Source organism: Rhododendron vialii, chromosome 2a (genome assembly GCF_030253575.1).
Source record: "Rhododendron vialii isolate Sample 1 chromosome 2a, ASM3025357v1".
NCBI classification, from domain to species: Eukaryota; Viridiplantae; Streptophyta; class Magnoliopsida; order Ericales; family Ericaceae; genus Rhododendron; species Rhododendron vialii.
In genome coordinates, this window is record NC_080558.1 from 815585 (window position 1) to 839769 (window position 24185).

The window sequence follows — 24185 nt, forward strand, 5'->3', positions numbered from 1 at the left end:
ACTGCATAAAGCACGCTAGGCTACAGACTCAAGAACACCCTGCAAAAGCAGCCGACACAAGTGTCGACATAAGAATCCCGTCCGAGACTAGGCAGAGAGATACCAAACGGAATCTCAGCACAAACCATTAGACAATAAGCGCAGATGTAATCACAACAACAACAAATACAAGCGAGAAGGAAAAAATTGCTCCCAAGGACGAGCCCCAACGGCCGCCGGCTGAAACTGGACCAGGTGACCCAATCTAGAGCTGTGGAGTCCTCCGAGGCAAACCTTCACTACTACGCAAGGCTCCAAGCGCTAAGGCCGAGGCAACACCGGGGAATATCTCCGACAGGCAATGCGCCCACGGCAACCGAAGAACAAACATACCCAACCGCCAGATCTGTTGTTGACCAGCAACCAAAACAGAGAGAAACGCAGCCGACCAAACAGTAACGGTACTATTCTTGGAAAATCTTGACACAGCCACCACCGACCACCGCTGTCGGAAGAACCCTAGAACACGACCACCACTGATGCCGCACCACCGAAACTCTCTACTCCAGCCAGACCACCGAAACTCTAACTAAATTTATTCGCCCACCATCCAACACCCACCGAATCTAAAGTACTAGACCTGTACAAACCAGATTGAGGAGACCCAACCGGTAGAAATCGAGCCAAACGGCCGGAAAAAAACAGAAAAAACAAAAGAAACCTAACCTCATCAGAGCCTAACCCCAAACAACGTTATTACCTTTGCCGATAGCCACTAGACTCCGGATTCTAGGAAGACAAGGTGGAGCCGAGACGAATCCAGCCCCCAGGTCACTGGCTAGAGGTCGGAACACCCGGAACGAGGTCACCACGAACACATGTACAACAGCTCATGCTCCCAAACCGATGAGAAGATACACCGACGGAGAAGAGAGAGGAGGAGGAGGGGAAAGAGAGAGGAGGGGAGACGGTGAGGGGGGGAGGAGGGCGGAGGAGGAGGCGGCGGCCCCCCTCCCCCAAAACCAAATCCGAAAATACAAAGCGCACAAATCCTTATGGCTTTACGGGCCCATTTCGGAATCCCATACAAATAATTTGAGCCGTCTATTCATAAGGAAATTTTGGAAAATTGGATCAGAAATTTACAGTATATCCAATTGAGATTGATTACTCGTGAAATATCTAAAAATTAATGAACAACTAACTAGCTCGAATCATTTGTGTGAGATTTTGAAGCAGGCACTGCAAAGCCATCCGTATCCATAGTGGAACTCGGGGGATTCTAGAACATTAGATAACGAATTGAATTGCATTGGTTTTATATAGTTCAAAAAAATTTAGTCTATAACTTTAGATAAGGAATTGAATGCTTAGGATCAAGCGGTTACCGATATCGGGCCAGAAATCAAGTTATACAAAATGAATCGCGGCGACTACCGAAGTAAAGAGTGAAGTTGGGCGTGGACCACACACAAAGTAGGTAGGTGAACGACTTCGGGTTGGTGCTATGCAGTGAAACCGTGCTGTGCACTTTTGAGCCGTCGAATTGTGCATCTAACGGCTCGATCTCATCTCAGCAACCAACGATCGAGAGTCGTTTATTGCCGAGATGATATCCGATCCATCGAATACACGATCCGATAACTCGAAAGTGCACAACACGTTCCTGCACATACCACTGCACAACACACCATCTTATATACCACCCCTTCGTACATAGGAAAAGTTTACCTACATCATATAATGAGTCGTCCAATACATTTTGGGCCGCGTAATGCTCACGTTCTTGTATGTGGGAGACTGGTAGCTAGCAACATAATTAATTCAGATACTACCGGTCACCATTTGGTTAATTATTGGACAAATTCAAAGATGATAAAATCTTTTTAACGGAGTGTTTCGTGAACAATTGTTTACAGAGGTAAATCACAACCGTCAAAGAGTGTATTGGACGGTCCGGATATTAATGAAACTTTTTCGGTAAACTCTTTCTCGAAAAAATTTCATTTAAATCTGAACCAGCCATTCAAAGCCGAAATCGTGCGGCTCCATGAATCGCATGATTACAACAACTCCGTGAAAAAGTCTATCTCTTCAAAGATATAGAAAAAAAGAAAGCTACTAATTAAATAGAAGTGGACTTTGTTTTGCTTGTAAGTATGTATGCACACTTTAATTATTACTCAGTATTAATTGAAACACGTTTTGCCATGGGGCAAAAAAGTCACCACAAAGTGACAAGTTTATTACATTAAACAGGGCCACTGTCCAATAATATTCTTGGAACGTTCAAAATATTTTTCAGTATTTTATTTTAAAAAGAGAAAACTAACAATGATCGAGCAATCACTCCGAACACGAGTAAGCGATCACCAATTAATGAAGGGTAGGAGCCCAATTTTTTTGGAAAATTATAGTTTTTGAAGAACTTCAACTGATTAACGTAGTACTCTCTCTCTCTCTCTCTCTCTCTCTCTCTCTCTCTCTCTCTCTCTCTCTCTCTCTCTCTCTCTCTCTCTCTCTCTCTCTCACCAATTAGAAGCATGCATGGCTGTCGTGGATCAATTGTTTTTGCTACTCATGAAATGCTCCGATAGCAACATCCCAAGGTATTTGGTAATTAATTCGGTCCTTTTTTTTAATATCTCTATAATAAATTTTTTTTCCCACGTTCAGAATCGATTCCCGAACCATCAAATATAAAATATTCTTCATTCAAGCATACGTGGCCTTAACAATCATTGAAACTAGCTAGGCAGTAAAATCGATCCACACAAACAAGACTTCAATTAATTGCATTTTATTACATGGCAGTACATGTAGCCTCCTGTAAAGGCCATTTACGATTCATTAATTGCCAATCAGGTAAGCAAATAAGTAGGCATCAGAATGAAGTACATGGAGAGACGTGGAATAGATCGATGCGAACATCACAAACTGTCCCAAGAGATGAAGATCCAATTTCGGGTCAATTCTTGATGAGCATGATCGGCCACAATCTCTTCGATCCCTTCATTTATGTGCCAGAATACAGAGAGTTTAGACTAAAACATGAGTAGTATAACTATAACCAATTGGGTAAATTATTCAGCACTTCAAGAGCAATGCTCTCGCCTCCAAAATTATGGCAGGAGTCAGGACCCACCATTTTCATGTAAGAGGAACAAGGTTTGCTTCCGAAATATTGAATTATTTCACCAGATGGGCTTTATTCTAGTAGCAGTATTAATGGTATGCTATCCCAACAAGTACTCCATATTGTGTATCAAGATTAGAGGTTTTGAAGAAAATTAAATCCGCTCGGAACAATGTTGGTGATGTTGAGGAGGCCGAGAAGGGTGTTTCCGATGAGTTGCAGGCTGGAGATGAGGCCCCCGACTCCTGGAAGGGAGGCGTTGCAGTTTGAGAGCGGGGTCTTGACTACCAAGTTACAGCCCGTGAGAAGAGTGGAAAGAACGAATTGTAGAGGGTCCAGGACTATGGAAAATAGCCCGGAGCCGTTTGTTGTTGCGCTGGAAACTACATTTCCCGATCCACACTGCAATTGAACCAGCGCATCTGCATGACAAATATTGTACATTAGTATCGCAATCGCTGGCGTAATAATTTCCTATCTGCAGGACGGATGGAGGGAGCGCGGGAGCGCGGCAGCCTCGGAACCCCAAACAGTACTAGTATAACTTCATTTGTATAACATTTCTGCTCTTTGTTATCTTATGGTTTTGTGCATTTTTTTGGAGGAAATATTTTACAAAGACGTCCGCTCTAAAAAACTCTCTTTAACCGTCATTTTTAGAACAACTCTGCTAGCACACCACACACGCCTACTCAAACACCTACACGTACACTAACATTGTTGTGGGTCCCGAAGCAGTGTGTCTGGGACCACCCCCCCCCCCCAATGGCAGCCATAATGTACTTGAGTGTGCGGTTTTAGAATTTTGAGTTTTGAAAATCTGATCCTTCAAGGGGCGGTTTAGATTGCCGATCAAAAAAAATGGCGTTTTAGAGTGAAAGAAAGTGCCGCAATCACAACAAAAGTTTTGTTCTTACACCATTATTGGCACATGAGAAAGTAGTATCAGGAATTAAATACGAGAAGTATGCCATATATATGCAGAATATGTAATGATAAAAGTCATGAGTTTTGTGGAGAGGCCAGGTTGTAAGTCTAGGTGTGAGTTATCACTTGGGAAAGCTGGGGCTGTAGTAGTACTGGCATTGACAGAGCAACGAACGAGGCCGTCAATTTTGATCAAGCCCAATAAACCGCTGATAAGTCCGAGTTGGGCTTCGGCCATGGGGGCTGCAGCCATGGCAACAACCATCAGGGAAACAAAGAGGAGGGAATGGGATTTGAAAGCCATGGCTATAACTAGCTAGCTTCTTGTGGTGAGGAATATTCACTAATGCCTAGGAGTATTGCTCAGTTGCAAAGTACTGATGTAGGACTATAGTTCAGTACAATGTTGCCTATTTATAGAGGATATATAAGAGGCCATGTTACTATATATCTGTAATGGTATTGGTACCGGTCGGGGTAGAACCGGTATAGGGATTATCGAGCGTGAAGTATAGGACATATGCTCCAACTCAATCAATATCAACAACTACAACTCGTGACCGGTTAGGCTTGGTTGATTTTGTCAGAAAGGAAAGTAGGTACATACAGTAGACTAACAACACCTAGTTAGAGAGGCCATTCTTCACAAGATAGATTGTATTTTTCTATCAAAGTCTAGAAAAATGCGATAAATTGTTTTTGGATTGTCGCACCAACGAGAATTATAGTATCATTGGCGGCGGAAAAGAATTTTTAATTTAGAGCAATTGAATCGACAGTATAAATCTAGCATCCGCTATCTGTATAGGAAAGGAATTGGTACTTATCGGGTTTAGGCTCATAAACTTCTTTTTTTCAACTCATTGTTATTTCTGTCATATAATGATAATATGATATTGGAGCCAAAAAACTTGATATCTATCAAGCGGTCGATATCTGTATCGATCTACATCAACGACTCTTGTCTATTCTATTTCACGCATGCAAACGACCAACATGTTCTGCCCTTGCTATTTGCATTCCCCATCAACATATCTGGGCCGTTGATTGGGGGATACGGTATACCCTTTTGCTAGAGGCAGCACGATAGAATTTCGCACATCTCAATATATGTCATTCTTCATCACCATGCACGCCACCTTTGTGGGCTTAACCCTAAAAGTGAACCCTACTGCAACCCCTAAGCTCCACTGGCACATGCATGCATGCTTCACTTAGCCCCATTTTGACTGCTCTTCTGTCTTAGTGAGCAATTTGAGATATCTATATGGTCCAAGTTGCTGCAACTAGCTAAAATCTCTTGAGACTTCTCCAAGGATTTAGTTTTTTTTTTTTTTTTTGAATGGCGAAAAAGTTTTATTAATCTTTGAAGGATTATGAAGACTAAAAGGGCAAGGAGAAAGGCAGCAAGTGCCTATCCGAGACCCAAACCCTTGATTGGCAAGATGCCAATCAAGGAGAAAACCCCAAGGGCCAAAGCCCAACACCTAAAAGGCCACAACATTTTGTACTTATGCATGCCATCGTTAGGGCTGCAAATGAGGGGAGTTCGTGTGTTTCCAAGATGGTTGGAAAACTTAACAAGTTTCGAGAACATGTGTATTCAAGCTCCATTAAAGCTAGGACAAAATCTCGTATGTATTTTCTACAAAAGATTTGATTCGAACATGAGAGCTAGGAGGGAAACAAACCCCTAAATCTCTCAAGCATTAACCACCAGGTGTGTCCAATATTGGGGTGTAAACCTAGACGAATATGATTGATGAAATTATTCATATAGAGATACAATGAGAATAAAGTTAAGAAACTTAATTGATAATTAATCTGACTTTTTACGTGGTTTTGATTTCTTTTCTCTCATGCATTCAATAATACTCTCATTGCTTCTATCCATAACATGGTCAATCCATTCTTGATGTCCTCCATGCATGTTATGATTCCAATTCCGCCTTTATAATTAATTTCCTCTATAAGCTCTATGATCAGTAAATACATCCAGTGTTTATCTTATTTGTACTCAAGCAGAGCTCGAGCAGTTTGATTTTCTTGTCATGTTTGAACTATATATGGTTGTTCATATAACCAATATATCTCAAACGGACTTTTAACGAGTTGAGTTTGAATAGCTTAGTTCGATTTACAATCTCAACTCTAACTGTGCCAATATCGAGTATCTCAGTCCAGTGTTGGTTGATATACTGATACTGTGTACTTGGCAGCATCAACAACCTACGTAAAATCTATTGTCGTAGTGAAAATTACATAGTTGAGTTAGAATGAGACAAGGGGATGTCTCCTCCAATCTTGTTCACGGTCCTCAACCAATCAACGAAACTATGTAGGTTGGATGGTGTTACCGTTGGACTCAATATTTGTTCGTCGAAGTCATCAACATGTTTTGCATATCAGTTACATTTACAAGGAAAAGTCTCTAGCTTAACTGGACCAGAAAACTCGAAATTAAATCCAAGCTAGGCCGCACTAGCATTGCTACTAGTTCTGGACCATACCAAATGGAAGCAAGGCTTGTGGTTTCATACTTGGATTCAACCCTTTTCAACTGGCAAAAATTTGATGATAAGCAGAAAGTGAAATTTGTGGCCACGAATTTTAGTATTGGAAAATGGTCCAATGAAGTGGACTTGACTGCTTGATCAGGCAACTTAGAACAGAACAAAAATGTGAATCCACTGACTAGTCATTTGTTGAAACTGATCAAAAGAGGTGTGGGTACCAATTTTGCGCAAAGATGCAAATTGGCATATTGAGACGAAAAACCAATCATACGTGGATTTGCGCCAGCTTTAAATCGGCCCTCAGTAGCGGATGATGGGATTAATTCCGAGAATTATTCAAGGTGCTTGTAAAGCGGAGGAGTTTGCAGCGGTTAGATGTGGGCGGCAACGGCGGCAAGCGGCGGTGGAGGACGTGGTGCAGAGGCAAAAGAGTTGGGGTTGCTGTGTACTGTTGGGTGGGCCGGCCAACTTCTTGGGCCTGGCTATTTTGGTCTGCTTTTTTAGGTTTGGGGTGTTTTGGTGTTGCGTTCAAACATAAGACGTAGATTGGGCTTGGCCCTTGGGAGTCTTGTTGGCGTCTTTGCTAACAGGTGTACTTAAAAATGAGAGGCGAAGAAGTAAGTTTAGATCTCGCGAGAAGAAGTTGCTCAATGCATTTCTACTCCTACTGTGTTGTACTGATTTCATTTTATATCCTTGTGATGAATGAAATTATTTTTACCGATAAAAAAAAAAAAAAAAAAACTGGTCCATACACCTTAGGCAAGTACGGGAAAGGTGGGAAACAAAAGTGGGACAACAAATGGGAAAAGGATCCAAAAGGCCTTTATAACTCTTGGGCAACCCAGGAACCCCCACCTTAGGCAAGGTCACATTAGACCACCCGAACTCTAAACCCTTGGGCAATGGGCATAGAATGTCACCCGCAAGACCCATGAGAGAAAGGGCATTATGCCGATCGGGTGTTGAACACAAAACCTTTTTACATTTTTTAATAACCCGGTATCTGATCCAATAGACCGAAACGGCTAAATTTACAAGTGATGGCCTGAAACTGTTCGGATACCCCGATGGATTGTTTCCGTAACTCATTGTCTGTGTCCTAAGCGTCTCATTGACTTCCTTAGATAGTTAGGCGATACAAGAAAGCAAGAGAGAAGTTTTGAAATGCAACCAAAAAAGAGTAAGGGTTGAGAACCTTGCTTGTACAAATTGTTTTCTTGAGACAAGCACAAAAATGGTGTTTCAACTCCCTCCGAATCCACTCCTATGCAGTTTCTTGTTATATGCACCAAATGCGTCTACGTAAATACCACAACTATCGAAAACAAAATTTCATTCGATATCTGCGGCAACCACCACAACAAATACTCTTCATTTTTCTTCTTCATTCATGGCCTCCATTATGCCACTCATTTCCACTCTCACCAAGCTCATTTCTTCTATCACCAAACATGATATTATAATGGTAGTCACTATTGTCTCTGGTCTCTTCTATCTTCTTCTCTACAAGAGGAAGGTATCCATTTACTTACTAGACTTCACTTGCTACCGCCCACCGGATTCTCTCCGGGTACCCATGTCCATGTACCTAGAGCACCTCATACACAACGGATTCGACCCCGACGCCATTTCTTTCCAGGTCAAGATCCTAGCAAGATCAGGGTTAAGCCAAGAGACCTGCATTCCCCCTTCTCTCAGAGAACTACCCATTACAAAATCTCTCTCGTTCAGCAAAGAAGAGGCCACGACTGTTATGTTCTCCGCGGTCACAGAATTGTTAGAGAAGAACAAGATAAACCCTAGATCCATAGACATCTTAATCACTAACAGTAGTGTGTATTCTCCGACACCTTCTCTCTGTGCAATGGTCATCAATGAATTCAGAATGAGAAGCAATATCTTGAGCTTTAACCTTTCGGGGATGGGATGTAGTGCCAGTTTAGTATCCATTGGTTTAGCAAAGGATTTATTGAAAGTTCATCAGAACTCCCTTGCCCTGATAGTGAGCAGTGAATCTCTAAGCCAGAATTGGTACACTGGAAAGAACCACTCGATGTTGATAGCAAATTGTCTGTTTCGAATGGGAGGTGCTGCAATTCTATTGTCTAGTAAAGAACAAGACAAGAAGATCGCCAAATATCAACTTCAACATGTCATTCGAATAAGCAGGGCGCAAGACGATCAATCTTATGCTTGTATTTTTCAAGATGAAGACAGAGAAGAGAAAACAGGGATATCCATATCAAAGAGCATACTGAATGTTGCAGGGGAAGCACTAAAAGCAAACATGGCTTCTTTGGGACCTCTGGTTTTGCCATTTAGCGAGCAATTTCGATATGGTCTATCGGTTGTTTGCAAGAAGACAGGACTTTTAGGGAGGAGGAAAACCTACACGCCAAACTTCAAGAGGGTTTTCGAACATTTCTGCATACACCCAGGAGGAAAAGCTGTGCTTCTCGCGATCCAGAAAGGTCTGAAACTTACAGAGGACGAGATGGAGGCATCAAAGATGACACTTCATAGGTTTGGAAATACCTCGTCTTCTTCGATTTGGTATGAACTTAGCTATACAGAAACCAAAGGGAGGATGAAAAGGGGTAACAGAGTATGGCAAATTTGCCTCGGAGGTGGGTTCAAAAGCAATAGTGCAGTGTGGAAATGTCTTCACACTATTGAGCCAGAGAAGGGCAATGCTTGGAGTGATAGGATAGATTCATATCCTGTAGATATACCTGATGTTGTGGAGATAGACTAAAAGAGAAGAAAATTTCCCTTGCATCTAACAGAAATTTAGCATTCTTTCTTACTAAGCATGTCAATACAAAATCTCTCACGGATTCAAAATACGTTAAGCAAAATGTAAATAATTGATCAAACGGATGAATTACGATCAGAAACTTGTACCGAAAGTGACGAGATCCAAAACACTCAACAGATGCAACTACAGTATCCGCCTAAGTCCAACCATACTGCAAAAATATTAAGTCGAAACAACACCGTCACAAACAATTCATAAAGCATCCAACACCAAAAATGTTTTCTTCTCCATCTCGCAAAAATTGTACCCAACAGTTTTCTACCCTCCCACATTATCTAAACCAATTCTCTCTTCGTATTCTTTTCCCTTCTGAATTCTATTTGCAAGTGGAATTCAATCAAATTGGGCAAGGGGGAACATCAAGCGTGATACCAGCTTGAATCTGACCCCACCCAATCAGACGCCAGTGCTTCTCGACTCGCCTGCTAAGAGCTATTTTCTCGCCTCTGCTGGTGCAAACTGGAGAGGTGAGTTGCAATTTCGCCAAATCATTTTTCACAGCAACAACTCTAGCACCGGTTGACATTGAACCTATGTTCAACATAAGGATCTCTGCCTTTGCTAGCTTTGAAACCTTTCCCTGCTTCTCGGTGCCCTTTGTCCTTACACCCAGAAGCCTTCTCAACAAGAAAAAATTCACCTGAGAGATTAAAAGCAGTGTTATGCACAAAAGATCATCGTATCCAAGGGCATTGGAAAAGTCCAATAGATCCAGTAGAATGCAATCATCATAGTAGTATCAACGGATGTGGCAATAAAATGAAGATGCCAGAAGTGAATGTGAAACAAGAAACAAAATAAAGAGATTTGAAGAGCATGACAACTGTTCCAAATGAGGATGACTAGTAAGACGAGGAGAGAGAGATTTAGGATACTTTCGATATGGAAATATTGTGAATTGGTAGGGGTAGCACCAGTTGAAGATAAGTCGAGAGAAAGTAGGATAAGGTTGTTTAGCCATTAACAACAGAGACAAAAGATACAACAGTAAAATCAAACAATAACACTATCGTGATTCGTGAGTGGACATGTTAGGGGGAGGGGAAGGCCTAAATTGGCATAGAATGCTGTCATAAAAACAATAGATTCAGTCAAAAGGGTTTGGTTTGGCTAGCTTTGGTTAACTGTTACAGAAGTAAGCAACAAATTTTGAAGGATTTATTTACCTCTAGTTCAACAAAAACTTCAGGGAGTGACCCAACCTCACCAAGAACCTGACCAACCAATCTATCAGCACGTGTTAAAGTAGGGTCCATAGTTGTGCCGACTCCAATGAGACCTCCAGGTACAGCAAACTGTAGTTCATTTTGCTCTGCATACAATGAAACTATCCTAGAGTATATCGGTGTGCATTTAATGTTGCCACTCTCATCTTTAACTACAATCCCAGGACGAACCTCAATGAATTGATTTACCCTGAGAACACCCTGCACAAAACAGAAAATATAAGATACCAATATGATGGAAATGCCTAATTCCTGATGATATCTTCCCAAGATACTGCAGCTTAATATGCTGAGGAAAAGCAACTTATTAAAGATCTGAACCAAGTGAGAATAACTCACATATGCTAATAAAAATTTGTTCTTCCCCCATATGGGTTGCAAATCTGATGAACAAGTCACAGCTAAAAAGAGAGGAATATCTTGTAAACCCAAATACAAACTACAGGATCGAGAAAACATCAGCAATTGGAGCACTATCGTAGGTTTGCATTTGTTTTGGGCTTGAAAATGCAAGCCTCTGATATATAGCAGAGAAGATGGCACGCATCAAAGATATACCATGTCAAATATTTTACCTATCAAAAACCAATAACAGTTGCCCCATGTGAGAGGTGATTGAAATACAAATATCCTAGTCGAAAGGGTACCTGCAGGATTTTCGTGTAGGACTCTCGAGGCACAATTAATCTAGTAGTAGGAGTATGTCCTTTTGAGTGTCAAAGGTAGTAGGAGTATGTATGTGCTTCTATTTACTCTTACTACCCTTTCAACACCCAAAATGGCATACTCCTACTACTAGATTAATTGTGCCTTGAGAGTCCTACACGAAAATCCTGTGTTCTACTTATATTGTGGTATTTGCTCTCAAAACTTGGGGAGGGGGTAGGAGAATATTTAAGAAAAATTAAAAAAAAAAAAGGAAAATCGGCCTAATGTCTAGGCGCTGACTAGCGCCTGGCGTCTTTTAGAACCTTGTTTGTACCCATATGCCATGTCAAATTTCATTACCTCTTCGCGTATTTTCATTGAGGGCTAGTAAGAAATATAATGAACATTTAATTCTGAAGGAAAGTGAAGAACATACTTTAAGAATACTTCCACCCGCAACACCGCCTCTGATTTCATCAACCTCAAACCCAGGTTTATTGACGTCAAAAGACCGGATTACGATCATGTTAGGAGGTGAGATGAAGTTCCTTTCTGGAATGGGTATCTTTTTCACAATATACTCGCACACAACGTCAATATTATACTTAAGCTGTGCAGAAACTGGGATCACTGGGGCACCATCAGCAACAGTCCCCTAGTATGAAAAGTCCGGAGATACAGTTTAGCAGAGTTAATTGACAAACCAGAGGGGCGGAAAAATACGATGTCAGGTGGCACAAAACAACAGACCTCAATGAATTTCTGAATCGCTTCATGCTGGTTGATAGCAACATTTTCCTGAATAAGATCAACCTTATTTTGGAGAATTATTATATGTTGAAGCCGCATTATTTCAACAGCAGCTAAGTGCTCAGAAGTTTGAGGTTGTGGACAACTTTCATTAGCAGCTATAAGAAGTAGTGCTCCATCCATAATTGCTGCTCCATTAAGCATCGTAGCCATGAGAATATCATGACCCTGTAGAAGATAAGAAACGAAAACATCTAAGACCGCAACAGAGAAATATCAGTCACAAAGCTAATAACAGAAGCAAATTTTGCAACCTATAACTCCATTTTCGAACGTAATTTTTGCCAGTCGTGCAATTACCATCTTCCAGCTACATTATAAATATCAACTCTTCGATTAAGTAACATATAGTTACAATCACAAACGTGTATATGTGTATGCAATCATACAGATAGATAAACTACATGGAAACAAAGAGAAGGCCCTAAATATCGGCTTGGAAAACTTACCGGGCAATCAACAAATGATACATGCCTCAGCAATTTCATCCTACCATTCTCGAACCCTGGCACATCACACATTGGACTGTCTTCTTTACCACTTCCATATGCCCTGCACAAAGTTAAGTGTACAGAGTACAATATGCAAAAGAAATGCCAAAGTAAAGTAACGACATAGCATTAAGTGATACCAACTTGTAGCACATGGGGCGGGGGCAGCGTTCATCTTCACATTTGTATATTTTTGCATTAGCATATCCAAGCTTAATAGTAATGTTGCGCTCCAGCTCATTTTTAAAACGTACAGTCTGCAAAATTTGACAAATCGTAAATACCCTCAAAAATTTTATTGCGTCAATTTGAACCAATAACTGAAGCCCCATCAACTTCTTGGTTAATGTATTTTGTTTTGCTTCAGGTATGACTGTACGAGGATATAACAAGCAAGGCTCTTCAATTGAATAATATGGAAATCCAACAGTGTTCAAACAACTGATGCTTATTGTAACGGTCAGGGAAGCTGTACGCGCAGATTCACGTATTTGATGAAGGCTCCCTCAATTGACAGTTCAGAAGTCATAACTGACGAATAGATGTGGTACAGACATGCAGCTAATTTATACATGCACAACGGCCAAGCCAGCAGTACGGTTTCTCACCCTTGTGGCAAGGGACCATCTGATTACGTGGGCATGCAACAGCATAAAAATGCTAATAGCAGCTAAAGCTAGACATAACATCTTTCAAACTCACTTTCCCCGTTTAAGAGAGAACTCACAATCAATCAACTCAACTTTGAACGCAGTTTCTACTACTTCCGCGTGGGCAAAACATTAACCAACCAATTTAAAAGAACCACATACTGACAATAATCATATTACCATTAATATAATTCACAATATTACTGTTAATGGTTTAGTTCAGTGTTGTGTTTGTTACATCCATACTGACAAGCATGAACAAAAAAGCAAATGAAAAGATTACTAGATGTATTTTTAACATTAAACAAATAGAATACACAACTGCTAAAAAGTGAGACTGAATGACAGACTCGAACAAAAATAAGCCTGCAAACAAAACTCATACTTTCACTGTTCCACGATAAGTCACAATGTATGTGTGGGAGTGGAAGCGCAAGTGCAAGCGTGAAAACGTCTTTCAAAAACTACTGGATTCGCAAGAGTGACGATTGAGAGTGTGAGCGCAGAGCAAGGATTGAGAGCGCAAGCGAAGAGCCCCTACTTAAGGATTATGTGACTACACTTCCAAGTAATATGAAATTCACGATATAGACTGCAGTACAAGCACAAGCATGTGAAATCATGGGCGGTAACCAATACAAACAATTACCTGAACACCAGATATGGCTTTTACAACTGTTGATTTTCCATGAGCCACATGACCAATAGTACCTGGAAAATAATTAATGACAGCACAGTGTTAAACCTTCGGCACTAAAACCTTTTATGGTCAACCAACGGGACGTTAATGAAGAGAATAAGAACTGCAAATCTTAACTCTACAAGATGAAAAAATTCAAAACTCAAAAGTTACACAAAACATCAAATTACCTATATTTATTGTCGCTTGACGTGAAATGACTTCCGGTGAGAGTGGATGTAGTTGTGCCACATCCAGCTTGCTCAAGTCCTGCTCCATCAACCCTTTTCGAGACATCTTGGCTATTCCCAAATCCTGCTCCAATAGAGTAAATGGGTTCGCTACCCTCATTAACCAGAAAGGACGAGAGTAGTGAGTTCAAAAATATCTAGTCAGAACATCAAATGTAAAATGCATCACTTTGGCAGAAGAGGTGCTTTGTTAAAGGCAATACAGATAGCATGAAGTTTACAGCAAACCCCGTGGATGTGCTTGAATGGGTGCATTAACTCTTCAACACCGTCACGCCATAAGAGAAGTCCCAAAATCACCCATTTCACTAACGTTCATGAATTACTCACCATAGTAATGCACCGTCTTAGCACTCACTAGTGAATTATACAATTGAAGTCAAAACCATACACGGCAGCATCCTGCTATCTCCAAGTCCATGCACACATACAAAAATGACTCACCCAGGGGGTTGCACAAGCAATAAACAGTTAACAACGTGACTTCCAGTATTTTTTTAAAACTAGATAGAAACTTCTAACAAATCTACGAAGAACATACAATACTACACCGAAACTCAGCAAGAAAATCAATCGAATCGATATTCTCGACAAAAACAATTTATTCGACAAACTTTCGGCAGACATAACAAAGAGATCCAGAACACAGGCATCATATTCCTCCACTTTATAACCCTAAAACCCTAGTCTTTGGCGTCACTAAACGCCAACTTCCAAATTAATCCGAATGTAATTCTTTCTAACCGGAACTAAACACGAGCAAATCAAACCTTCGAGAATCAAACAAACAAACAAGCACATCAAAACGCACAAAATAGCTACAGAATACGGTGATATACACGTATATTGATACATAGATATATACAGCTACGTGCGTAGAGAGAGAGAGAGAGAGGAATCACCGGTTTCTACTATCTAGGGCAGCCGACGGCAGCAGTCGAATGCTTTTCGATAGCAGAGAATGAAGAGAGAGAGAGTATAAAGATGTTTCTGCTTCCGTCGACTAGGGATACTGATGATATTAAAATGAAAAAAAATAGTAATAAGTGAAATTAGGGGTGTTAGAAGAAAACCGTCTGAACTGTAAAATCGAGACTGAACCGTCTTATTTGGTCCGTTCTACGGTAAGATTATGGTTCTAAAAAATATAGAAAGACATATGTGTATAATTAAATATGTATTTGAATTTGGTAGGTTAATTTTTTCCTTGATAATCTTAATTTATTAGGAAAGTTTTTATTTTCTTCTTCCTTTCATATTTAAGCAGATTATCTTCTTGTTTTTAATTTTATGAGTTCATATTTTGTGAATAAGTGTTTGGATGCTTATTGGATAGAATCGGAACCAAACCAAAATCGGACCAGTCTTGTGGTTTGGTTCTGGTTAGGTTCCATGTATATATTGGTTAGGTTCTGGTTCCTAATTTTTTAGAACCGTTTGAAATGGTCCGGTTACTGATTTTCTAGAGAACCGACCAATCCGGACCGTGAACACCTCTAAGTGAAATCTACTAAACTGCAATAACCTCCCTATATTTTTGTCTAATATCATAGATGCCCCCCATATTTTAATTACTATATAAATGAACCTTTTCCTTCATTCATTTCCCATGTTACCACTTACCACTACCATGTTTAGTACGTACAGTAATTGAATTTGTCTATGCCAAAAAAAATAAATTAAAATTGCGAATAAAGTTGGTGGTAAAGTTCAAAAAGAATAAATTTGGTGATAGATAAATAGTTTTGTAGATGCTAAGCAAAAACTACATTCGTAACAGAAAATTTATTCCACTTAATTTTTCCATTATATTTCCCTTTTTTCTTTTTTCCATCCCTCCGTGAGTATTGTTAGAGAGATAGACTCGAACAAATTCAAATTCGGTTAAATAATCCACATGTATTTAACAATCCGTGCTTGTATTTATGTTTGGATCTGTTACGTATTTGATACCAAATTTGACAATGGTTGGCTATACAGACACTTCAACATAAATAGATTTGCATTTGAATTTTAGGGGACGTTTGGAAGTGAATTAATTTTAGATTTAGAAATGGGGATTTATATTATAGAGGTCTAAATCGTATACAAAAAAAAAAAAATGTTTGTATTTGAATGATATGCGTAGAATGAATTTGTCGAAAGGGTTTCGTGAGTATAGGTACAATCAGAATCGAAAAAATTCATCCAGATGTTATTTTTTAATTCCACATTCCCCAGTCCATTTCAGATTGTATTTTGACAGAATAATTTCAATAATCCGCAAGTATGAATTCTACATTCCCTTTAGGGTGTTTTGAGTTTGAACAGGATGAATCTGAGTAAATAAGCATGTATATCTTTCCCTGATTTTCATTCTCATTGTACTACGGGGTTCATCACGTCGGACAATGAATTCATCACCACATACTCTGAAACGAAATAAATAACCACAACCTAACACGCCATTCTCATTGAACCTAAATAATCCCGTTGGGTTGTTCACCTTTTTCGCGAGTGTACATGAGAGTGCAACAAAATCGTCATTGCGTAAATGAAACTACAACCGAAAATAATTCCTTTGATAACAATAAAGATCCAAACTACTTAATTACCCTCCATGAAGTTGAGGTATCACATCTAGTAAATCAAAACTGTGATTGATCTCGGAATGTGTAAATATGATCAATGTTAAGACTATCGAGGGAGGTGGGATGAACAATTTTTGTAATTTGTTCATCTACGTTTAATGTAAGTCCTGGCTGCCTCAATCTTTCTGTGGAGTTCCCAGAAAGCTAGCAACACGCTCTTGCTTTGCTCCCGTCCTGTGGTCGTAGTACTCAACAACTGCAGCTCCAGCCAATGCAGCAAGCGTTAGTGCCTGCGCGTGCAACCTGATTTCCCAAAACAAAAACAGCTGTTACATACATGATGCAACTGTCTGAATAAATTCAAGGGAAATGTATCAAATTCAGAGGGCTACTGCAAAAAAGCTTACTGCTGACAGCAGAAGATGAAAAAGACGTAAACAATAAGGTAATAGTTTGGTAACAAGTAAACAAGAAGAAAAAAAATTTGGCTATCACATGGGTGGAAGTCTCAGAACTGATATTTGATGCCCTCTTAAGCAAGCCTCGGAGTGCAACGAACACCCATACCTAAAACTAGTAACCTTTTGCAGTTTCACCAGTAGAATGGTCTAAAATAGCAACAGCAGCTAGCTCTTCATTGTTTTAGAAGAAGCTTTAAACATTGTCCATGCCTAAAGTACCATCATATCACAAAACTCAAGTGGCAGTCGTGATAATTCCTTGAAAGTACCTCCAAAGACATCCAAACAACCAAAAGCATGGTTAAGCGCATTTAAAGAAGGTAGTTCCTAAAAGGATCAGTACGGAACGGTGGCTCACTATGTGGTCTAGGGGTACTCTCTTTAGATGCGCGCCTTTCTATAAGTATTTTTATCCTAGCCAACAAATTGAGCCTTAAATAGGCGAAGGAGTGGCGTCTCTCTTCTTTTCCCTGTTACTCCCTTGGCTTCTTAAGGTCAGTACAGAGGAAGGGAAGGGCGCTGGCGGCTCCCTTAATCAAGGAGGGGATTATAGCAACATCTTCAAGTACCACAATAATAGGCGATGACAAGTACCACATTTCTGGAAAAACTATACACCTAGAAGTATTTCAGGGATGCTGACCACATGAGAAGTTCTGACTTTTGATACTAACTGCACTATGCACCGAAGCATTGCTACTGGCTCAGGCACTAGAAAGGGGGCTCGATTCAGTCCAAATGAATCATCATCATTCACGTACCATTTAAAGAAATGAACGACTCAAAACCAACTCAAAACATAGACCATTATCTACTCATCATATCAACCCAATGACTAACTAGCCAAACCTTATTCTGATGGAATATTTGTCATAAATTTATCATGTCTCTACTTATAGACAGACGTCTTCTACAAAATTATGATCTCTTGAAAAGCAACAAAAGGGAGTTAACATTATTCACTCTTCAAACACTTTCAAATAACAGGGCCGAGGGCACCTAAGAATTCCTATTAACAAAACCCGAATTGAATACTCATGTAAGTCATGTTTATGCTACCAATAACCAATTCTTATGAAATGATAGGATGAGACGGGACAGAGGCTGGGAAAAATTGAGCATCCGACCTTGTGATTCAATGGCTATTAACTCAGAATCTTCTAACAAACTTCACATTATCTTTGCAAAACAAATAGCATTAAACTAGTTCAAGGGATCTTATAGTTATCTCTTCTTGTCCTTTTGGACACGCAAGGTTCTAGTAATTTCACAAGAATCGTTTACCTATAAAACATTTCACATAGAAGGATTCATATAGTGGGAGGAACATTCTAAAAATCAAGTCCTCAGGATATTAACCTATGAAACATTTCACATAGAAGGATTCATATAGTGGGAGGAACATTCTAAAAATCAAGTCCTCAGGAAAATAAGGTACCAATTACTAATGGTTAAAATCGTAGATGCTGCTTTCTAATCTAGAAATCTAAGATTATATATAAACCAGAATTCATCAACAGAATTATCATGAAACTTGAATTGATCAATTTCATCGCTTTGCCAATCCCAAACAACGAAAGAAAGTCAGAAACCAATCTGAGATGTGCATACACGAAAGGGATAACGAAATTTCTGTTTGCTGCCCACAAACTTTCAACGAAAACAAGTGGGGAAAATTGATATATCAAAACTTCTTGCAGATTTTCCTTATTCCCGGTATAATCTCAGGGAACCAAGCAGATTTTGGTAGAAGGGTGAGCATTTTACAGCTCCTTTGGATAGTAAGAAACGACATGATAAGAGAGGGGAGCCTTTTCCCCCACAAGTGGGTGGGATTGGGCCCAAAATAGTTGAAGTGCAAGTAAGCTTGCCCGAACACCAGAGTTATAAAAAAAAAAAAAAAGACCTTTTCTCACAAAATCTCGCCATTTTCGTAAAACTTGGCGAGGAAGCCAATCAAAAGATATCATTTTTGTACTTTTCTCTCCATTTCTTGCCAAATTACCCAATCAAATAAGTGATTTGGCAAGAAACTCCAATCCTTTCTTTTCTTTTCAATCCAAAGGGCTGTGGTCCTGTGGATAGGCATGTGAGAATGTTGTCGTACCTAGCATGGATGATCTTAACGCTGGTTTTCATGTTGGGTTGGGACCAGTTGTAGGCGATCGAACCCGCTATCCCGCTTAGCCACAAACATCCTTCAACAAACGAAAAATTCAAACCAAAACCCATGAAAATCGATGCCAAAAGCCAGAAACCCATATACACAAACAAGCATATGTAAGATGTATACACACAAAAAATGATGAGAGAGAGAGAGAGAGAGAGATATTACCAACGGTGCGAAGCTTGTGATCGACGACCCATTCCCTGAGAGATTGAATGGTGTTCTTCGCTTCTTCACCCATTTTCCTCGATTGCTTCTCTGGGAGAAATTGGTGTTTTTTGCCTAAATAGTAAACGTGGTGGTTTTCGTTTTCGTTTTCGTTTTGGTTTGCAGGAGTATAGGCCGCCACCTGTTCGATGTTCTTTGCTCCACCAGGCTGGCAGGCTATGTTCGGAACTCAAGGAAAAGAAAGAAAAAATAAAAAAATTCTCTTTTATTGTTTGGCTAGAATAGATTGTTTAGTTGGGGAGAGAAACAGAGAAAAAAATAAAAATTTTAAATTTAGTGAATAACAAATTTTTTTACGGAGCCTAATTTGTCTATTTTTATTAAAGAAATTAACTTGTTTACGAAAGGGTGTAAACATAGGGCTTGCACCCCCGCCATGTGGGGGCTCTATCGGCAATTTATCATAATAATTTGAACGGTTCATCTAGTAGGGTATGTAGAGTAGTGTATGTACGCAAAAAAACTAGCTTAACCCAACATCAATATACATATCAAAAATTAAATTTTGATTTATAAAATCAACCACCTGAATTCTGTCAATAGTTTTTAAGTTAAAATAAGCCAAAACTTAAGCCAAAAATACATGGATGAGTCACATAGCATGCGGGCATAAGTTAGAGCGGGAAGGATGGGAAATAAGTTTAGTGCGAAGAATGGACTAAATTAAAAAAGAAGAAGTTAAATTTAAGTTAAGTGCACCCTAAAGATTGATGGTCTGAGATAGGATGATTTTAAGTAAGAAAAATTCTAAAATAAGCCCATTGAGCTGACAATAATAAGTGTTTGAATGTATATTAAATGGTGCAAAAAGTACACAAAATTACGTGTTTTTTTTGTTTTCTAGTGTACTTATCATCAGCTCAATAGACTGACGGCTGACAATAGCAAGACCGTTTAAGTAAACACAATAAGCTAGCTCAATACCCATACAGTTTTCTCGAAATGGAAATTCATGATTCTAACATATCTTCTAGAGTTCCCTCAATTTCGATGTCCACAACCTAACATATCCCGGTAAACCTGGATGCCAAATGGAAAAATGGTCTTCACCCTGCCTATTAGAAGACTATTTGAGGCTCACTCCGTAGTCCAATATCATCATCTTTCCATCAGTCAGAGAGAGAGAGAGAGAGAGAGAGAGAGAGAGACTTGTAACCATATAGCTAGAGTAGGAACTGCAATACAAGACCAAGAAATCATCAAAGCTTAAAACAACTAACATACAAAAAATCATATTTGAATCTTATTGTGGAATTGAGATAGCTTCAATGCTATCATCCAACTGACTAGGCATCAAATCCCCTGCGGAGAATTCGCACTATGCAAGAAACCAAAAGCTGTAATGCGATCTGGGTTCCGGAAAAAAAAACCCTCCATGACACCATCTTGGGTGACCTTGGAAGATAAGGTTGCTCTAGAAGTAGAAGGCAGAAGCTCCAGGTAACATCTGTGCAACTGAACCCTACTATCTTCCTATCATACCGGTAGCTGTTTCAATTCAAGGCTCATCATCGTACTATATGACAGCCACCATATTATTCATAGCCATTTGAGTCTCTGTTGCTCTAGACACAAACCCTGCTTTCAGAAAATGCAAATACGAGTCTCATCAGAACTAGTAAATGTGCAAGACGAAACCCTACATCCACAATGGAAGTGTACGGAGTCTGAACCTGCTAAAAAAACAGACCATATACATTCCATGGTGCAAACTTTAGAATCTAACCCACATCAAGTTTGAGTAGGACATCAAAGAGATGCTAAAAAGTACTTGGCAGAGCATTGTATCAATTTCTAAATCCAAAGAAAAATGGACTTGGCATTGTGGAAACTTGCAGCAGTAGAGTAAAAAAATTTAAAAAAATTGCAAATCCATTACTCCGGGCAAGTTTCAACGAGAAAGGATCCATTACTTCCACTTTAAATACAAAGCACCTTATATTATGACTACATGAGGCCTATCAAACGTCTATCTTTTATTCTCCCTACCCAATACGAGTCTTGCGAAAATTTTATGTGTGTGAATGGGTTGCAAGGAATAAGAAAGGATGGGGTGATGAGAGGACACTTCAAACACTGTGAGTGCGGACATTTATAGTTTGTTAGCGGTCAATTACCATGAAATATCGTATTCTTGCCAAGATATAATAATAATAATAATAAGGATTCTTTTCTTACATTAAGCAAAACACACTCCTTAAATTTAACCTCATTAGACACCGAAAACAAACTTTGAGTTGAGTCAGTAAGGTCTCTTATAGGTATTTTTGCTAGAGTGGGCAATAATGAGATCACTATTTAGTAAAGAGGTAGAGAATCCTATATTCAATATTTGTCATTATGTGTCGATTGTTGCAAGCATTGTCATTGTACCTTTTTCTTCTCCAAAAGAAAGATAACTTCTTCCAGTCTCTTAATCAAGTTTTTTGGCAGGCAACCACTAAAGCTAAATAACTCAACATATCGACAGACAAACATACTACCGGTAACTGCTACTAATTACTTTATCATAGCATGAAGTCATCTGGAAATATCTTTTATGCTTTTGCATGTTGCTGGCATCTGACTTTATATAAAGTTTCTCTAGATTGTGTATCACGAGAATGAAACACGAAACATGGGTTGAAAGTTCAAACCTAATAATCCTGGACTCACCAGGAAAAATATCTCAACACAACAGCGAAAGAAGACCACTGATAGCCAAAACATACATACAACTCGGGTGGACTGCTAACCTAACATTTTAGCACAGAACACCTACAAATAGATTCCAAACAAAACACAAAGCAGCACAAGAAACTAAGGGAAAATGATGGCCAATGACGTGTTTTGATAATTAATACCCGCCAAGGACATTTTCAGAATTAACAAATGTTCTTAGCTTGTCCTAGGCGAATATTAATTATCAAAACAAGTCCTGGGCCGTCATTTTCCCGAAACTCAAACACAGTTCTTAATGTAAAAGTATAGGGACTCTTCAGCTGACCTTCATGCTATCCCAAACTCCTGAAGCTTCTTGCAATGAGGAGTAGGCAGGTTCCTACTCCATTGACGCCTCTGGAGTTCTACATGGCAGTACATGGCAGTAACGACCAAGCAGATTTTTGTAATCCCTTATCACATAGTTCTCAACATCATCTTGAGCAGGGCCTCCAACTGGAAAGTTCTGATCAAACTCCGGCAATTTAACATAAAACTCCACTCCGTGTTTCTCAGACGTCCTATGGAACTGATAGGAATGGTTCTTCTGCAAAGAATAATCAGGCTCTGAAAAGGGCAGATAAGCAAGCAAGACTATCAACAAAAACGGCACCAACTGAAAAAGAATGGTCAGATTAGGCCCCCTCCACCGAAATCTTCCTGATGTTGATTGGTAGTCCTCCTAGTCCTATAAACCCGAGCCTCCCGAAACATGTCTGTCCAAAGAACGCCCTGAATATCTCGTCCAAATCAAAATCCTCATGCAAAAAATCGTTCCCCGTTCCTCTCCTTCTGACATTATACTGCTGGTTATGCTCAAATTCCTCAACCAAACTTGTCTGATCGTACTGTGTCCTCGAGTCATCATTGCTTAAACACTTGAATGCCTTAATTTCTTAAACGCCTCCTCAGAACCGGGGCCTTGTTCTTGTCAGGATGAACTTTCAACGACATTTTCCTATACGCCTTTCTAATCTCCTCCACCGAACAACTCTTTTCTAGACCAAGGATTTCATAGTAATCCTTACTTCTGTTAATTTCCCTAATCAGCTGAAGTGCTGAACATTCTCTTCTGAATAACTAGGCTCCCCATGTGAATCCTCATCAACTTTAGCCACAACTGGCTCATTCTTAGCACTGTCATTATTAGAAGGAACAGGAGTCTCCGAATCTAAACTCTCGCAAGCGATTAAAAGATCATCAACCGATAAATTATGGTCAAGCCGTAGCGCAATTCCAATGAATTTCAGCGCGCGTTGCTTTTTGCCTGATGCAATTGCCTCCTTGGCAATACCAATGCATCTTAAAGCTTCGACCTTGTTACCATCCATAATTTTGAAGACCCAATTGGAAATAAATTGGATTTTTAATTACAATTCAGCCCTGTTATTAACTCACAAAGCTTCAGAGACTAGCATCAAACTCAGCAAGAAAAGCATAAGGCTATGATATCTATGGTTACGAATGAGATTTTGGATCGCCTAAAACAGAGAAAGCAATGCAAATTAGGTTTTATAATAAGGGGGTTCGTGTATGAATTAGAAGACAGATCGTAGGGAAAACTTCAAGAACTACACGAAATCAGGGTTAGAAGTACACGCATTACCTGATTCGGGCATAGAGAGAGACTATTGCAGAGATGGACCATCAAGAGAGAACAATTGTGGAGTAGTAAAATACATGGACCACCTTACATCTATAGGATGATCACATTGACTTCCCATCCAGGAGTAATACGAGAATAATTTATTCGCGGATGCACTCAATCTCAATCTCGGCATCTTTGTGTTTTGAATTTAAAATAATTTATTAGCAATAGTAAATTGTCTAATACCGGTAATAAATTATTTTTAATTCGGATCGTCCAAAACACTTTTGAACGGCTGAGATTGAGATTCATAATAACTTATTTACGGAGTACCGCA

The 24185-nt window shown here is 39.5% G+C and overlaps 4 protein-coding genes and 1 pseudogene across 7 annotated transcripts; 1 reads left to right on the forward strand and 4 right to left on the reverse strand.

Moving 5' to 3' along the window:
* Positions 1 to 2763: 2763 nt before the first annotated feature.
* Positions 2764 to 4455, reverse strand: LOC131317664 (phylloplanin-like). Its single transcript, XM_058347212.1, has 2 exons — positions 4169 to 4455; positions 2764 to 3537 (listed from the first exon to the last, which is right to left on the reverse strand). The coding sequence occupies exons 1-2, from the start codon at positions 4344 to 4346 to the stop codon at positions 3251 to 3253; spliced, it is 465 nt and encodes a 154-aa protein (XP_058203195.1). The 5' UTR covers positions 4347 to 4455; the 3' UTR covers positions 2764 to 3250.
* A 3568-nt stretch (positions 4456 to 8023) lies between these two features.
* Positions 8024 to 9337, forward strand: LOC131316162 (probable 3-ketoacyl-CoA synthase 21). Its single transcript, XM_058345438.1, has one exon. The coding sequence runs from the start codon at positions 8024 to 8026 to the stop codon at positions 9314 to 9316; it is 1293 nt and encodes a 430-aa protein (XP_058201421.1). The 3' UTR covers positions 9317 to 9337.
* Positions 9338 to 9409: 72 nt separating this feature from the next.
* On the reverse strand, positions 9410 to 15165 carry LOC131317665 (eukaryotic translation initiation factor 2 subunit gamma-like). Of its 4 annotated transcripts, none has more exons than XM_058347216.1 (9): positions 15037 to 15165; positions 14075 to 14198; positions 13854 to 13915; positions 12699 to 12811; positions 12513 to 12615; positions 12004 to 12231; positions 11690 to 11908; positions 10546 to 10806; positions 9410 to 10019 (listed from the first exon to the last, which is right to left on the reverse strand). In XM_058347216.1, the coding sequence occupies exons 2-9, from the start codon at positions 14178 to 14180 to the stop codon at positions 9717 to 9719; spliced, it is 1395 nt and encodes a 464-aa protein (XP_058203199.1). In that variant the 5' UTR covers positions 14181 to 14198; positions 15037 to 15165; the 3' UTR covers positions 9410 to 9716. The 4 variants fall into 4 exon arrangements, with proteins under 4 accessions (XP_058203199.1, XP_058203198.1, XP_058203200.1 ...); XM_058347215.1 differs by having other exon boundaries at positions 14075 to 14224; XM_058347217.1 differs by having other exon boundaries at positions 14075 to 14229; positions 15037 to 15147.
* Positions 15166 to 16668: 1503 nt separating this feature from the next.
* LOC131317666 (uncharacterized) lies at positions 16669 to 19726 on the reverse strand. Its single transcript, XM_058347218.1, has 3 exons — positions 19501 to 19726; positions 19273 to 19363; positions 16669 to 17007 (listed from the first exon to the last, which is right to left on the reverse strand). The coding sequence occupies exons 1-3, from the start codon at positions 19571 to 19573 to the stop codon at positions 16881 to 16883; spliced, it is 291 nt and encodes a 96-aa protein (XP_058203201.1). The 5' UTR covers positions 19574 to 19726; the 3' UTR covers positions 16669 to 16880.
* A 974-nt stretch (positions 19727 to 20700) lies between these two features.
* LOC131317667 (chaperone protein dnaJ 49-like) lies at positions 20701 to 23939 on the reverse strand (annotated as a pseudogene).
* Positions 23940 to 24185: the final 246 nt, after the last annotated feature.

What these genes read in the sequence shown, in the direction of transcription:
- LOC131317666 (XM_058347218.1), bottom strand. Translation starts at nt 19,573, where the DNA reads ATGGGTGAAGAAGCGAAGAACACCATTCAATCTCTCAGGGAATGGGTC. An exon ending in TCACAAGCTTCGCACCGTTG is followed by an intron (nt 19,364 to 19,500) that starts GTAATATCTCTC and finishes CGTTTGTTGAAG; the next exon opens with GATGTTTGTGGCTAAGCGGG. An exon ending in GTTAAGATCATCCATGCTAG is followed by an intron (nt 17,008 to 19,272) that starts GTACGACAACAT and finishes TTGGGAAATCAG; the next exon opens with GTTGCACGCGCAGGCACTAA.
- LOC131316162 (XM_058345438.1), top strand. Translation starts at nt 8,024, where the DNA reads ATGGTAGTCACTATTGTCTCTGGTCTCTTCTATCTTCTTCTCTACAAG.
- LOC131317665 (XM_058347214.1), bottom strand. Translation starts at nt 14,234, where the DNA reads ATGAGGGTAGCGAACCCATTTACTCTATTGGAGCAGGATTTGGGAATA. An exon ending in TATCATTTGTTGATTGCCCG is followed by an intron (nt 12,232 to 12,512) that starts GTAAGTTTTCCA and finishes TATCTTCTACAG; the next exon opens with GGTCATGATATTCTCATGGC. An exon ending in CGGGTGGAAGTATTCTTAAA is followed by an intron (nt 10,807 to 11,689) that starts GTATGTTCTTCA and finishes TGTTTTGTGCAG; the next exon opens with GGTGTTCTCAGGGTAAATCA.
- LOC131317664 (XM_058347212.1), bottom strand. Translation starts at nt 4,346, where the DNA reads ATGGCTTTCAAATCCCATTCCCTCCTCTTTGTTTCCCTGATGGTTGTT. An exon ending in TACAGCCCCAGCTTTCCCAA is followed by an intron (nt 3,538 to 4,168) that starts GTGATAACTCAC and finishes TTTGTCATGCAG; the next exon opens with ATGCGCTGGTTCAATTGCAG.